This window comes from Chionomys nivalis, chromosome 26 (genome assembly GCF_950005125.1).
Source record: "Chionomys nivalis chromosome 26, mChiNiv1.1, whole genome shotgun sequence".
Taxonomy (NCBI): Eukaryota; Metazoa; Chordata; class Mammalia; order Rodentia; family Cricetidae; genus Chionomys; species Chionomys nivalis.
In genome coordinates, this window is record NC_080111.1 from 26,830,454 (window position 1) to 26,844,291 (window position 13,838).

Here is a 13,838-nt window from a genome sequence, read left to right on the forward strand (position 1 = left end):
AGCCTTTTTTAAAAAGTATGGTTTATCTACTTACAAGTTTAGTGAAAAAAAGTCTGGTAGCAATAAAACCCATATATCAAGCAATAAAAAAATTTTAAAAATCATTACTGTGAAATAAGTGGTATAACATTCACTTGAAAACTTCATCCCAAGATACATTAGTTTCTGTAGCTATTTATTAGTGGTTGCTTATCACCTATACAAATGTACTGGGAACACACATCTGTAAAGGAACACCAGGAAACTCAAGTGTAATGTAAAGAAAGTTGTTTCTCTCTTTAGCCCTGGCTGGTCTGGAAGAGCTCCACCTGCCTGTCTCTTGAGCATGGGTATTGAGAACAAGGTTTGCACCATGACACCTGGCAAAGGATAGTTCTTAATCTACCTCACTTCTCAACTGTTTTGTTATTCATTTTTAAAGTTATAAAACATAAATTTAAACAGTAAACTCAGTAATTTTTTAAAGATTTAAAAGCATCTACAGTTAGAATCATTAACAGACAGAATTAGAATACTGAAATAGGTGGGAATGGAGAAATAGAGGAGAAAGAAAGAGAAAAAGTGGAATGTTTAAATCATCCAGAGTACAATTGTTACACTACAAAGCCTAAAAGTATATAACAAATACAAATTTCATGCCTAAAGATAAGACACTAAGATAGAAAACACATCTATAATTAATTTAGGATTAAAGCTATGTTTATAAGCAATTTACCTGAAGAAATTAAATACTGTTTAATAGTATGGTAAGCTTTTTACCTTGAACTTGGTATCTATACTCTTGTAATTTTAGATTTCGATTTTGATTGTAAACATTAGAATTCTCTTTCTCTTCTATATTCATTTCACATTTTAAAGGAGTACAGTGTTCATCAAGAAAACTGTTCAGACTCTGTTAAGAAAATTGAATATTTTAAATTAAAACTTTGATTTCTTCTAAATATTATAAAACATTATCAACCTAAAGGTGAAAGGTCAAAATGGTATGAATGGAGTCTTAATTCCCTCTTCCTCCACATGTGAAATCAATCTGCAGAAAAACCACGTTTCTCTTTGACATGAAATTATTCTTTTATCAGGAAGAGATTGATAATCTTAATTACACAAAATGTGCTTTTTTTCCTGTTTCCTTTTAACACTGGAATATATCACGAAGTGTAAGTGTTCACTCCCTACCATGGTTCCTACTCTCTACCTTGAAAATATCTCATACTATGTCAAGTATCCTTGAACAACCTTCACAAAGTGAGAAGTTCAAAATGGCAATTACAGAGGTCTGCCAAACCCAGCAAAATGAGTATATATCAAGGAAGAGATTGTGCTAGTGTCCTTTCTATGATACGCAAGTGTGTGCTTGGTCTGCATGTACACGAAGTTAGAAATACCAGCACAGCGTTCTCCAGAACAACTGATGATGCACTAGAACTGAAAATACGATTTCATGTTCTGTGACTTGATGAGTCATCCACGTTAGTTTTCCCTTTGTCCTTCACACAACTGGAAACAAGCACCAATGATTTAAAAGATTTAAAACTCAAGTAGTTTATTGCTGCTATTTCTTGCAAGTTTAAAAGTTAAACCACACTGCCAGCAGCTGAGCATATTTCCAGCCCAGTCCCATGGTAGCACTGATCCCGTGGCACCCTTCATGAACCATCTGGGTCCCAGAAAGGTTAACTGGTGCCTCTCTGAGAAGAGCAATGCTTATACTATCTGCTAGGCTGGAGGTATATAAATTTCTTTGTTATTTTTCTGTGCTGACAGAGATTGAATCCAAGATCTTAAATGGAACAGGCAAGCTCTGAGTCACTGATCACATCCAAATTGGCGATCGGTAAAAAGCAAAATGTTCATTTAAAATTTAGTACTCAGGAATACTTTCTAAGTAAAGTTCTATATATAAGATTCAGGAAAAAATGGGTGGAAGATTCTGCTTATTAAATCAGGAGCAATTTAGACTTTGACAGTTCTTGTCCAAACCCTCCTTCCCCATTCTTTTTTTTTTTTCTTTTTCTTTTCTGGTTTTATGAGACACGATTTTTCTGTTGCTTTGGAGCCTGTCCTGGAACTAGGTTTTGTAGACTAAGCTGGTCTCGAATCTCAAAGAGATCCGCATGTCTCTGCCTCTCAAGTGCTGGGATTAAAGGCCTGCGCCACCACTGCCCAGCTAAAACCCCTTTTAAAGGACCATTTTACCTCTGAAATAGAACAGCACTCCTCAGACACTGCCTTCTCAAGTCGTCCAATGAGCACAGGCAAAGGCTCTTTATGACCGCCTAGCAGGAAACATGCCACGTGTGAGCCATTCACTGTACATGTGGAAGCAATCCCGTCCTATTTAACCGTTTCAACTAGAAGCTTCCCCAAAATAAGACATTACAATTTCTTCCAAATTAATTTCCATTATGTAATTTAACTGCCTCAATAAATTTCTAAGATTTGCAATTTCTATTCTATAAAAGGGTATAGAGCAGTGGCCTACACAGTGACGCAAGAAATACATCTACATACTTAACCATTAAGTACATCATTGCAAAACTCAAATAAAACTTCCACAATTGACTCTTTAGTTTTTTGCACAGGGACACAGTTCAGTGGTTGGGTACTTTGACCAGCATGTGCAGGCCCTGGGTTTCAGCCCTAGAGCGACAAAATTAAGTTAATTATTAAAATAAAAATTTTAAAAATGTTTACCATTCTCTTCTCCTCTTCAGAAACACTTTTAACTACTCACTGAACTGCTGTATCGCCTCCTGAGAGAACCACCGACCGTCAATTCTGAAGACAGTAAGTCTATCAATACAAGCAACGTGTGCGAATACGAGTAAGATCTGACTGCATTAAAACCAGCCAGAGAACTCTTGGGTAAACACCTGGCACCACTCTTTAAATGACTCTTGAAATCTTACCTTCAACAGAGCAGTTCAGCTAGACCCTTAAGAAGAATCTCATTCCTTATGGTAAATATGGGAGCCAAAGGCAGCTAAATGACAGGAGGCCCTCAACTGCAGCTACCCCAGAACAGGCTCCACCTTCCACTGTGACTTCTACAATGTACTTTCCACAGTGCCATCAAGGTTTCCTGCTCACCCTCCATCTCCAGATGTCACTCCGTTCTTGGCCTGGGGGCCTCTGGTCTTCTTCCGTGGTGATTCTATTTACTTCCAGCCTAAAAGTCTGCCCTGGGTTTTGGACTTCCCCTTTAACTCTTTAGTACTATTTCTTTTCCTAGTTAGCACATATACTTAACTTAGTATGTTCTAAACTGACTTTCTTATTTGTCTATGGTCTGCTCCCCTTTTTAAGTGAAATCACCTTAATGCGGTTACATGGGTAAGAAACTTGAAGGTCAATCTCAGCCCTCTCACCCTTACCGCGGCTACAGACTGCCAGAATGGCAGGGCGTTTTCACTGTTAAACTCCACTCATTTCCCGGCCATTCTCAAGGATATTTAGCTCAACATTTTATTGGGACTATGGCTAAGGTTGTTTAACTCATCTTTCCATCAATTATTTCATTTTTCCCAGTTAATCACACTGGTGTCATCTTAAATAAAAATATTACCATTGCTTCCTCTATTTAACAGTCCTGCCGTAGGTCTGTCTGATCAGTAGGAGGAAGCTTAAGCATGCTTTACTCTAGACATAGGGTTCTAACCAGGCACTTCCCACTCTGCAGAGGGTTCTAACCAGGCACTTCCCACTCTGCAGCAGAGGGTTCTAACCAGGCACTTCCCACTCTGCAGCAGAGGGTTCTAACCAGGCACTTCCCACTCTGCAGCAGAGGGTTCTAACCAGGCACTTCCCACTCTGCAGTGTATCTCCCACTACTTTCTTATGCAACTTTGAACTTTCAGTTCTTCAAAATGGATCCCCAAACTCTGACCCAACTGCTCCTGCCTCACTGTCACAGGAAACACTAACTTCTCGCCTCTCTCTCCCACTCTGCGTTGATCCCGGATAGACTGGATTTAGTCTGGTATACTTCAAATTACAATGCCGCCAATCATTAGAATATGCCCTAGACAGATGTGCTAATGTTTCTATAGTGGTGACCCAGCATGTATGTAAAGCAGGGTTTACAAGTTGTCAGTCTTGTCACTTGAAATTCCGGGCACTTCCTGACTGGATGATACTTCCATGGGAAAACGATGCAGTGATTTTTGTTTTCTTGGGTACCTCAATGCTAGGAAGTCCAGGTATGGGATGGAAAGCCACCTTACCCCATGGGTAAGACAAGGACAGAGTTACAGACTGCTTACTTGTGTCATCGACATGGTCAGAAGCTGTTTACCTGTTTCTTGTGTCTGAAGAGCCTGCAGCTGGCACTGGTGCATTTTTTGAAGCTCATCCATCTTTTTCTCTTGAGCAGAAACAAGCTCGTCTCTGAGGCTACAAAGAGCTTCGTCTCTTTGCTTTTCCATATATTCACGCACCTGATCTGCATGAGCTGAATAAACAAGGGAAAGGCAAATCCGTTGGGCTTCCATCTGCAGCCTTAAATCATCCTTAAAGTGAACAGATATAAATATTAGGAAAAATTAAAATTACAGTTTAACTTCTATTTCTTCACATGCTCTGAACTTCAAAGGAGAAAACGCTTCAGAAGTTTGCTTTTCCTTATGAAGAAACTGGTCTGCTTCAGCCATCCTCCAGATGCACTGGCCTACCTCTGTCTCTCACATTATCGCAATGTAATGATGAATTGGGATACTTACCATAACTAACAAGATTTTAATTTTTTTAAATAATATTTACATGCTAAAATGATAATAATAAATACCAATGTACTCAAAACTCAAATTAATAAATAGTAATATATTTCTGTTTATTCTGTTTTCTTTATATCTCTTTAGATTTAGAAAGAAAACATTAGAGACAAAATTTAATTCATGATGTTTGACCACAAGTAACTGTTACCAAAAATTTGGAATGTGTCTACTCTCATTTCACAGTGTACATGTAAACAGCATATTATACTGAGTATTTGTTGTGTATTTATATAAGTGGCATTTATGTTGCAAATTTCTTTGCATTCCGTATCAATATCCTTCTGATATCAATCCACATAGATGACAGGCTAATTTAATTGTAGTGCAGTATAAATGAGCCACAAATGGTCCATTTTCCTTTCTGGATCACTGGTAAGCGTGGGGTATTTTCAATCAAAAGGCAGTAAATTATTACATAGATCCACCTAAGACAAATGATGAAATGTTTCAATGAAGAGCTGCCCAGCATGTGTCAGACTCATCTGGAATACTTGCTGACACAAGTTTATGGTATCTGTCCTCTGACCTTTGATTCAGGAAGTCTACAAAATACTAGTTCAAGCCTGTTTCCAATTGCTGCTGCTGTCCAGTGACCCCACTCACCCACACAGGAATGTAACTGCTGCTCACAGATAATACACAGGCCTAACTTTACTAGATCTTGCCAACTGATTTTTTTACAAATATAATCGAACTAATTTTAATTATAATAAAAAATGTGAATGCTCACATCCTTGTATCCATATCAATAAGTCAGTTACTTTGCCAGTGTGCTGGGGATAAATACTATTTCACGCATATGACTTTGTTAGGTTAAGATACTTGTTATGCTGTCATTTTGGTTTCTTATCTAAGACACGTATCTGTTCATATTTTTGGTCCATTAAATTCTTTATATTTCCTCATGTATTTATAACATCTTTATAGTCCACTGTTTATAATGTGGAAATATCTGAACCTAATAATTAAGCCTGTTTTAGGTACATAAAAGAGACATGATAAATTTCTTAATGCTTTCCTTTGAGTTTGTTCTTTCTAATTAAAGTTTTCCTCTCTCTTAACTTTCTTACGGGTATGTCTTTAGCTAACATAGAGTTAATTTTTCCTAAAGAGGAAGGACCTAATTCTCCAACTTCTCACCTTTAATGTAAAAATCAGTTGTCATAAAGCAATTATTGAATTTTATGAGCTTTCCCTGCTATCTTGGCTTATTAAGTCTCTTCTCAAATATTACCTCACCTGAATAGCCTCCCCTATACGGTGTACAAAAAAAAAATACTCATCTTTGGGATATCGGGATATTCCTTTACATCGAAGAATGTAAAGACCAGAGCAGGGGTGGGCAGTGGAGGCAGAGGCAGGCGGATCTCTGTGAGTTCGAGGCCAGCCTGGTCTACAAGAGCTAGTTCCAGAACAGGCTCCAAAGCTACAGAGAAACTGTCTCAACAAACAAACAAACAAACAAACAAAACAAACAACAACAAAAAAAAACGACCAGAGCAGGGTAATGTATAGCAGGGTATACCAGGTCTTTAGTGTCTTGTATAAGTTTCAAACATCTTATCTAGGATTAATGTTCTGTCTCACCTGCTCATAACCGTGCTCACGTCTTAGTCATAGTATATTGACTAGCTAGGCACTATAAAAACACGGTTGGAGAGCAAAGCTGGTGACTTGTTCTCACTGGGAATGCTGCTAAACACCGCAGAGACCGCTGTCACCCTCAGCAAATGTCCCTTCTATCCCCGACTTCCTATAGTTTTCTTTGCTTTCCTACTCTTCTGTTTTGTTTTGTTTTTTGTTCCTTTCTAAATTTAAAACTACAAATGAGAGATTCTTTCCTAACAGAATTTAAAATGGATGTGGAAATTAAATAAACACAATTTTCAGGTGCTGAACAATTCTTCCATTCTTTGGATAGCCTGGTAGTATTATAAAAGAATCCATTCGGCCTCATTCCTAAGTGTGATTAGTCTGTCATGTTCTTTTCATGAACTATTCTTGCCTGGTCTGTATTTCAATACAAACCAGCCTCACAGGAGCTCTTTCTGTCTTTCTTCCTTGCTCCACAGATTCCCTTTTAAATCCTATTTAGTACCTAAACGGCCACTGAGAATCTGTGAAATCCACTTGTACAATGGTCACGGTGCAGCAGTGTTAGCTGGAGAGGTGAGAAGGAAGCCTGGTTACAGTTCCAGACCCTGTAATGGTTTACTGGCTCCCGAAGACTTTCTCTTTGACTTAGTTTCAGCAGTTTCTATTTCATCAGTACAGTTTATTTATAGAACTCATTTCCTATTTTAAAATCCTTGCAGTATCTGTACTTGGGTTTTGATTTCATTCTTCCTTTTGTTTGTGGTTTCTCCCTTGACATTCTTGGAGATCTAAAATGCAACCTACTGATCTTTTCAAATGATCAAAGTTCTTCAAAGCTTTCCCTTTTGTTTATTCAAAATTCATTTATTTCTGTTCTAAATTTGCTAATATTTTCTAGCTACTTTCTTTAAATGTGGAGACTTGGATGCTATTTTATCTTTTTCAATAGCTTACCTCATTTTCAGTATTTATCAAATTGGCATGTTTAGGTTCTAGAGGGATAACTCAGTGGTTTAGAGTATGGACTGTCTTCCAGGAAACCCAAGTTCATTCCCCCAGTTCCTACCTCACAGCCTCACAGCCAACAGTAACTCCATTTTCAGGGAAGTTAATGTCCTCTTCTGGCTTCTGAGGTTATTCACATGTCACATATGCTCAGTAGGGCATGCGTGTTAAGTAAAAGTAATTGGTGCACTTATAAGGCTAATATTGTACTTTCTATGTCATGCAACATGTAGTGTGCTTAAAAATATTCTTGTCTCTTGTACATCAGTCCTTAAAGATCAACTGTAAACCACTTAAATTTCAATACATTTTCACCATGAACTAAATTAGAAATATATACAGCAAACTAATATTTCATATTAAACATTTCCCATTCTGAAATGAAAGTTTCCATTTATTCAGATCCCATTGTCTTTCATTCATGTTCATCAGGGCTGTTCATTGTTTCTATGTTAAGAAGAAGTCTTGCTACTTGTTCAGTCTGGCCTTGAATTCGCCATCTGCTCCTTGTGCTCCTGAGTGCTGAGAGGATGGCATATGCCACCACACCCAGGCTGTAAGACATTAAGTCTTTCCTTTTGTTTCTTATTAAATTATACCTGTGAATTACGACAGTTAACTGTCTTTCTCTCCATTAATATCATGTATCATTTTGTCTTTACAATGCTTAGGACTTTTAGAAAATGTCAGACAGTAAATGACAAAGTTAGGCTCATCTTTCTCTTATTGCTAAGTTTCCTTTGTTTCACTCTTCACACCTGAAAAAAGGACTTTATTTCCTTTTAAAAACTGCACTGGTTTGTATTGATTTCTTCCAGGTACTGCAGTTTCGGCACACAGGGCATTAAGGAAGGCAGACCAGCAGTTCCGCCTATGGTTCTTATGCTTCAGTATCTCTTCAGATTCAAACACTCTTCTCAGTGTGAGAAGTGATCCATTCCTGCCACTCCCCTGGCTACCTCACATGCCAACACTGGAGACTTCCTATAATGTCTTTCTTTCTCCTTCTAGCCAAACTAGCCAAGTGCACTGAAAAAAACAAATAAACAAATAACTTTTAGGAGCTAAAAAAAACCAGAAATTATACCTCAAAGGTGTTTCTTTTCAGTTTAAAAGAAAGTCTATAATGGCCATATTTATTTTAATTTTAGTTAGAGATAGTATCAAGATCAGGGCAGCTAAAGTTGGAAATCAGGTCCTCTCTTGTTTAAAAAATTAAAACGGTATTTAACACCTTTGTGGTAACTATCACACATTATACTTTCCAAAACAATTCCATATGTTTATTAATCAGTAATTGGATTTCTTGATTCTATTCATTGTATAAGGAAAGTATCACTATATTTGATATAAAATCATGAATGTGATTAGAAGTCGTCAGAAACAAAGACAAAATTTCCCATGGCTTCCTACTTGGCATGACATCCTAGCTTCACACATTTCTTCCTTTTCAAAGTCTGCTTTCCCTTCCTGTCTCCTTTCAAGACCAAGCGCACAGGCCTATATCCGAGCCATCGAGCTCACCTACATCTTTACAAGTGTTGTCATTTCCCCACTGCAGGCCCTTCCCTGTCATACCGAGGTCAGTTCAAAGGCTAAGTCCTCCAAGTCACCTTTCCTGATCACCAGGCTTCCCCCGCTTAACACCCTTTCTTCACAGGTCAGCACTACTGCTAACTATCCTATACATTTCCATTATCACTGGCCCTCCCCACTAGAATACATGCTTCCTGAGACTAGGGCTCTTATCTCTTGTCTGCCACTACATGCGTATCTGGAATAGAGTCAAGAAATAAATGTTCCACCAATATAAAAACACATAAAACTTAATTAGCATTTTATACTGTAGATAACCTACAAGAACTTTCCTGATTTTTCTAGTATTAGTATTTAACAAACCTAGTTATTAGTAATGATTACTAGTCATTGTCTTAGATACTTGTCAACTTGACAACAACCTAGAGTCAAGGGAGAAAAGATGAGAAGGCCTTAAGTGAAGTATTTCTCCGCTCAGATTGGCCTGTGGCATATCTGTGGGTGATCATCTTGACTATCAATTGATGTAGGGGCCCACTGTGACTAGCACCATTATGTGGGCAGGTGGTCCCAAGCTATATAGGAAAGCTAGCCAAGCATGAACGAGTGATTAAGGTAGCAAGAGGCATTTCTCTATGCTTTTCTACTTTAATCCTGGTTTTGCATCTGCTCTCACTTCCTTAATGATCAACTGTGGCCAAACAATACTTACAAGCCAAATGGTACTTTCTGCAACTATTCTGCTTTTGGATAGGCTTAATGCATCAACAGAACAAAACCAGAACAAGTATTATATGCATTTTTTAAAATTCTTCATTTATATTCAGAGTTAATATTATGTTTTTCTCATTCAGATCAAAGAATCAGAAACCTCTAGGCCTTAAGCCGCACCTCCAGAAATACAATCCCACAACCAATGAATAATTTTTTTTTTTTTTTTTTGGTTTTTCGAGACAGGGTTTCTCTGTGGTTTTGGAGCCTGTCCTGGAACTAACTCTTATAGACCAGGCTGGTCTCGAACTCACAGAGATCCGCCTGCCTCTGCCTCCCGAGTGCTGGGATTAAAGGCGTGCGCCACCATCGCCCGGCTCCAATGAATAATTTATAGAGTAGCAAAAAACTTTAAAAAGTTTTTTAAAAAAATAACTGTGGAATTTTAACTGAAACCTGAAATTTTATATCAGAAAACATCAGTATGAAAACTCTAAAATATAATCCTTGATACTAAAATATGATTATAATATAGTTAATAAATGTATTATAAGGACAATAAGGTAGAAATAAAAAATGTAGTTAATAAAAGAAGTCTCAGGAGCTGGAGAGATGGCTCAGAGGTTAAGAGCACTGCCTGCTCTTGCAAAGGTCCTGAGTTCAATTCCCAGCAACCACATGGTAGCTCACAACCATCTGTAATGGGGTCTGGTGCCCTCTTCTGGCCTGCAGGCATACACAGACAGAATATTGTATACATAATAAATAAATATTAAAAAAACAAAAAGTCTCTTAACTCTTCTCTTTAAAAAGAAAAAAAATCATGAAAAAATGATTAACTTAGCTTATTTTCTGAGCAGCATATATACGAGATTAATTGAAAGGCAAGAATATTTAAGTAAAAATGACAACTGATTTTCAAAAATGATAGTAACATGAAAGGGTTCACCACTTTCTGGTAAGAATATGGATTACTGCTTCATGAAAGTGACAACTATCTTGGTGTGAAATGTGTGTTCTCACTATGATTTTTTATGCACATGTGGACATACCTGCATGGATTTGAGAGCACAAAGCTCTTGCTCGAGTTTTTCCTTCTCGAATGGCTCAACTATACCATGAGATGGTTCAGTTGTTCTTGTTGGCAATCTCAAGTCTTCTCTACTTCCTTTAAAGGGAATTTTATCTTCTATCATTATTTTTGATTCTTCTAGTAAATCTTTACTGATTTTAGAATCACATCCTCCAGAATGGGCGTCCATTCCTGTCGTAAGCTCAGTTTTCCAAGAGCTCAACTGCGCAGGGCACACAGCGGCATTTTCTATCCCCTTGGGGTTGGTGGGAACCTCTAACTCTCTGCATCGTAACAAGAGCTCTTCCTTGTCTTGACTCAATAATTTAACCTCTGCACTTAGACAGTTAACCTCATCACGTGTCTGCTTTAACTGTTCTGAGAGGACAGAAAGTTTTTCTGAGAGCTCTAGTTTTTCTCGCTCGGTTACTTTCAGCTTTTCCATAAATTCAATGTTATCCTTTTCAACTAATTCTCTGACTTCCAATGGCTCAGCTATGAAAGTTGCAGCATCAGTTAATTGAGAATGGCTCCCTTCCTGCATCACCCGGCCTCCTCTCTGCAACTGCAGCTCTTCAGTCAGCGCTTTGACTTTGTGTTCATACTCTAATGCCTGCTTAGTCTGGATGTCTCTTGCCTTGAGAAGGCATGCATATTCTTCCTGTAACTCTTGATAATTAACTTCAAAGTTCTTTTCAGCAAAGGAAAATGTATTCCTCTGCATCTCGATCTCCTTACTTAGGTGGATACATTGTTGTTTTAGGTCTTCCTTTTCCTTTCTAAGCATATCAATCTCTTTTTGACAGCTACAGTCTTTTGATGTGTATGTACCAGAAGCTAAAGCAATTAATTTTTCTTCTTCTTCCACAGGAGTATAAACTTTTACCATGTCTTCGAGAACTTTCTTCTCATCTTTAAGAATGCTATTCTCTGCTTCAAGTTCTACACATTTTTCTTGTAGGTCCTCCTCTTTTGCTTTTAGTATTTTTTCTAATTGTTCAGTTTTAAGTTGTAACTCCTGAATTTCCTGTTCAAGGGTACCCTTTTCCTTTTCTTCTTGTCTGAGGGTCTCAATTTCTTTTTTGATTTCATTCATCTGAAAATTCCGTGATTCCTGCAAGTCTTTTAAGTCAGTAATCTCTAAAATTAGTTGGCTTTGCTTACTTAACAAGCTGTCTTTCTCGCACTGCATAGTTTCCATCTTCTTACTCATTTCATTTTGTAAGTCAGCTATCTGCATCTTATAATGAAGCCCCAAATTATCTTTAAGTTTTTCAATATTTAATCGATGTTCAACTTCTAGATCTTCTTTTAGTTTAGAAAGCTCTTCTTCATGACTGAAGAGGAGCTGCGTTCTCAACCGGTCCAATTCAGCTTCCTGGGACTCTGCCATTTTATCTAAGACTGCGTTCTTTTCTTTTTCTAACATTTCAAGTTTTATCTTATAATTTGTAATTTCCGCTTCGTGTTTTAATTCGAGTTCCTTCCTGGACTCAAATGCAGCTGTAACCTCAGCTTTTAAGTCCTCAACCATGCTGAGGGACTTGCCGGCTTCATTCAGTTTATTTTCTTGTTCAGATATTGTCTGCTTGGCTCTCTGGATTTGGTCTCTTAAAGCACTCAATTCTTCTAGAAGAGCATTCGATTGACTCTGGAGAGCACACTTTTCCAGCTTTACTACCCGCAGCTCTTCCCTGAATTTCTCCTTTTGATACAGAGTATGCTGTACTTTCATATTCAGTTCATTCATTGTTGCGCTCAGTAACTTTACTTGCTCGTCATTAACTGCTGGATTTCCGCGTAATTTTAAAGTGTTCTCCATTTCTCCCTTATGCTGGGATTTAAGATCCTCTATCTGGTTCATGTGTTGTTTTATTAATTCTTGCTTCATTTGCACAATCTGTTTTCCATACTCCTCATCTAGCTCTGCTTGGAGCTGTGCTAATTTCTGTTCTGTTTCTTTTTCCATTTTTTGCATTATGCCGGTTTCTGAAAAGTTTACTTCATAATTTTTCTTTTGTAGCTCTCCGATTGTCTCCATATACTGTCTCATTTCTATGGAAGATTGCTCCACTTTTTGCTTAGAATTGGCTAGCTCAAGCTTTAAGCTTTCGGTCTCTCGGTCTTTCTCTACAAGCTGTCCTTTTAAGTCTCCTACTAATTGATCAGCAGTTGTTACTCGATTAGTTAGCACAGCAGCTTTTTTCTCTTCTTCTATTAGTCTTGTATTCAGTGCTTCAATAATTGCCTGCTTCTCCTTTATTTTGTTATTAGTGCTTTCTACTTTTTTATCTTGTTCCTTCAGAAGAAAAAAAAAGTGTAAAAACTTCTAGTAACTTTGTTGCTTAACTTTATTAACAAAAGACAGATAAAGTCACATTTTTAAATCTTCTATAAAAAGTTAATGGCTGTGCCCACCCCTCTATGTTTTTCATGATAAGACTTGCACACCTAGACACTTGGAGCAAACAACAGCTCTACAACAGTTCACATCTTCTTAGGAAGATGAACTGCATTTAGTGTGATTAAAAAGTTTAATTAAGGGAAGTGGGGAGAATTTGGGAAAATAGGAAAGAACATGATTAAAAATTTTAAAATAAAAAATGTAACAGATTTTTAAACTAAAAATTTGTTTGGCACGCATGAGATCCTGGGTTCTACTCCCAGCGCTGCCAAAAAGGAATGAAAAAGAGAAGGAAAATAAAATACTGCTAGGCTGACGAGAAGGCGCTGATGACCTGAGTTCACTCTCCAGACAAATAAATAATTGAAATAATTAAAAAAAAAACCCACTAAATCTTTACCAACCCATTATATCTTCACTTTTAAAATTAACTAATGGATCAATATTCCAATTATTTAATGTTCTGACAGCTAATTATATCACTACGCACTCTCTGAATACTCTCAGAAAAAAATTTAAAAGTCAGTCCAGGTGACTCCCATGAATTCTAGGGATCTGAATGCCAATGCCAAAAGCTCTGCAATAAGAAAAGATTTCCTGTGAGTCTGTCTTAACTTCACTGCCGGGCATTTCAGTGACATCTTCAACAACTACAATATTCCTGACATATTGAGCTGGAACTACAGTTTCACTTCTTGAAAACAGAAAAGAAAGTCCCCGTCAGAGGTCAGTTATCCGACTG

At 37.5% G+C, this 13,838-nt stretch overlaps 1 protein-coding gene across 9 annotated transcripts in view; it reads right to left on the reverse strand.

Annotated features, from left to right (window-relative positions):
• The window catches only part of Akap9 (A-kinase anchoring protein 9), a 122,582-nt gene that overhangs the window by 84,859 nt on the left and 23,885 nt on the right, over positions 1 to 13,838 (reverse strand). For all 9 annotated transcript variants that reach the window (XM_057758361.1, XM_057758359.1, XM_057758356.1 and 6 more), the window contains 4 exons: positions 10,673 to 12,991; positions 4,295 to 4,508; positions 2,197 to 2,276; positions 760 to 892 (listed from right to left, as the gene is read on the reverse strand). In XM_057758361.1, coding sequence (XP_057614344.1) covers positions 760 to 892; positions 2,197 to 2,276; positions 4,295 to 4,508; positions 10,673 to 12,991 — 2,746 coding nt within the window. The remainder of the gene's footprint in view (positions 1 to 759; positions 893 to 2,196; positions 2,277 to 4,294; positions 4,509 to 10,672; positions 12,992 to 13,838) is intronic.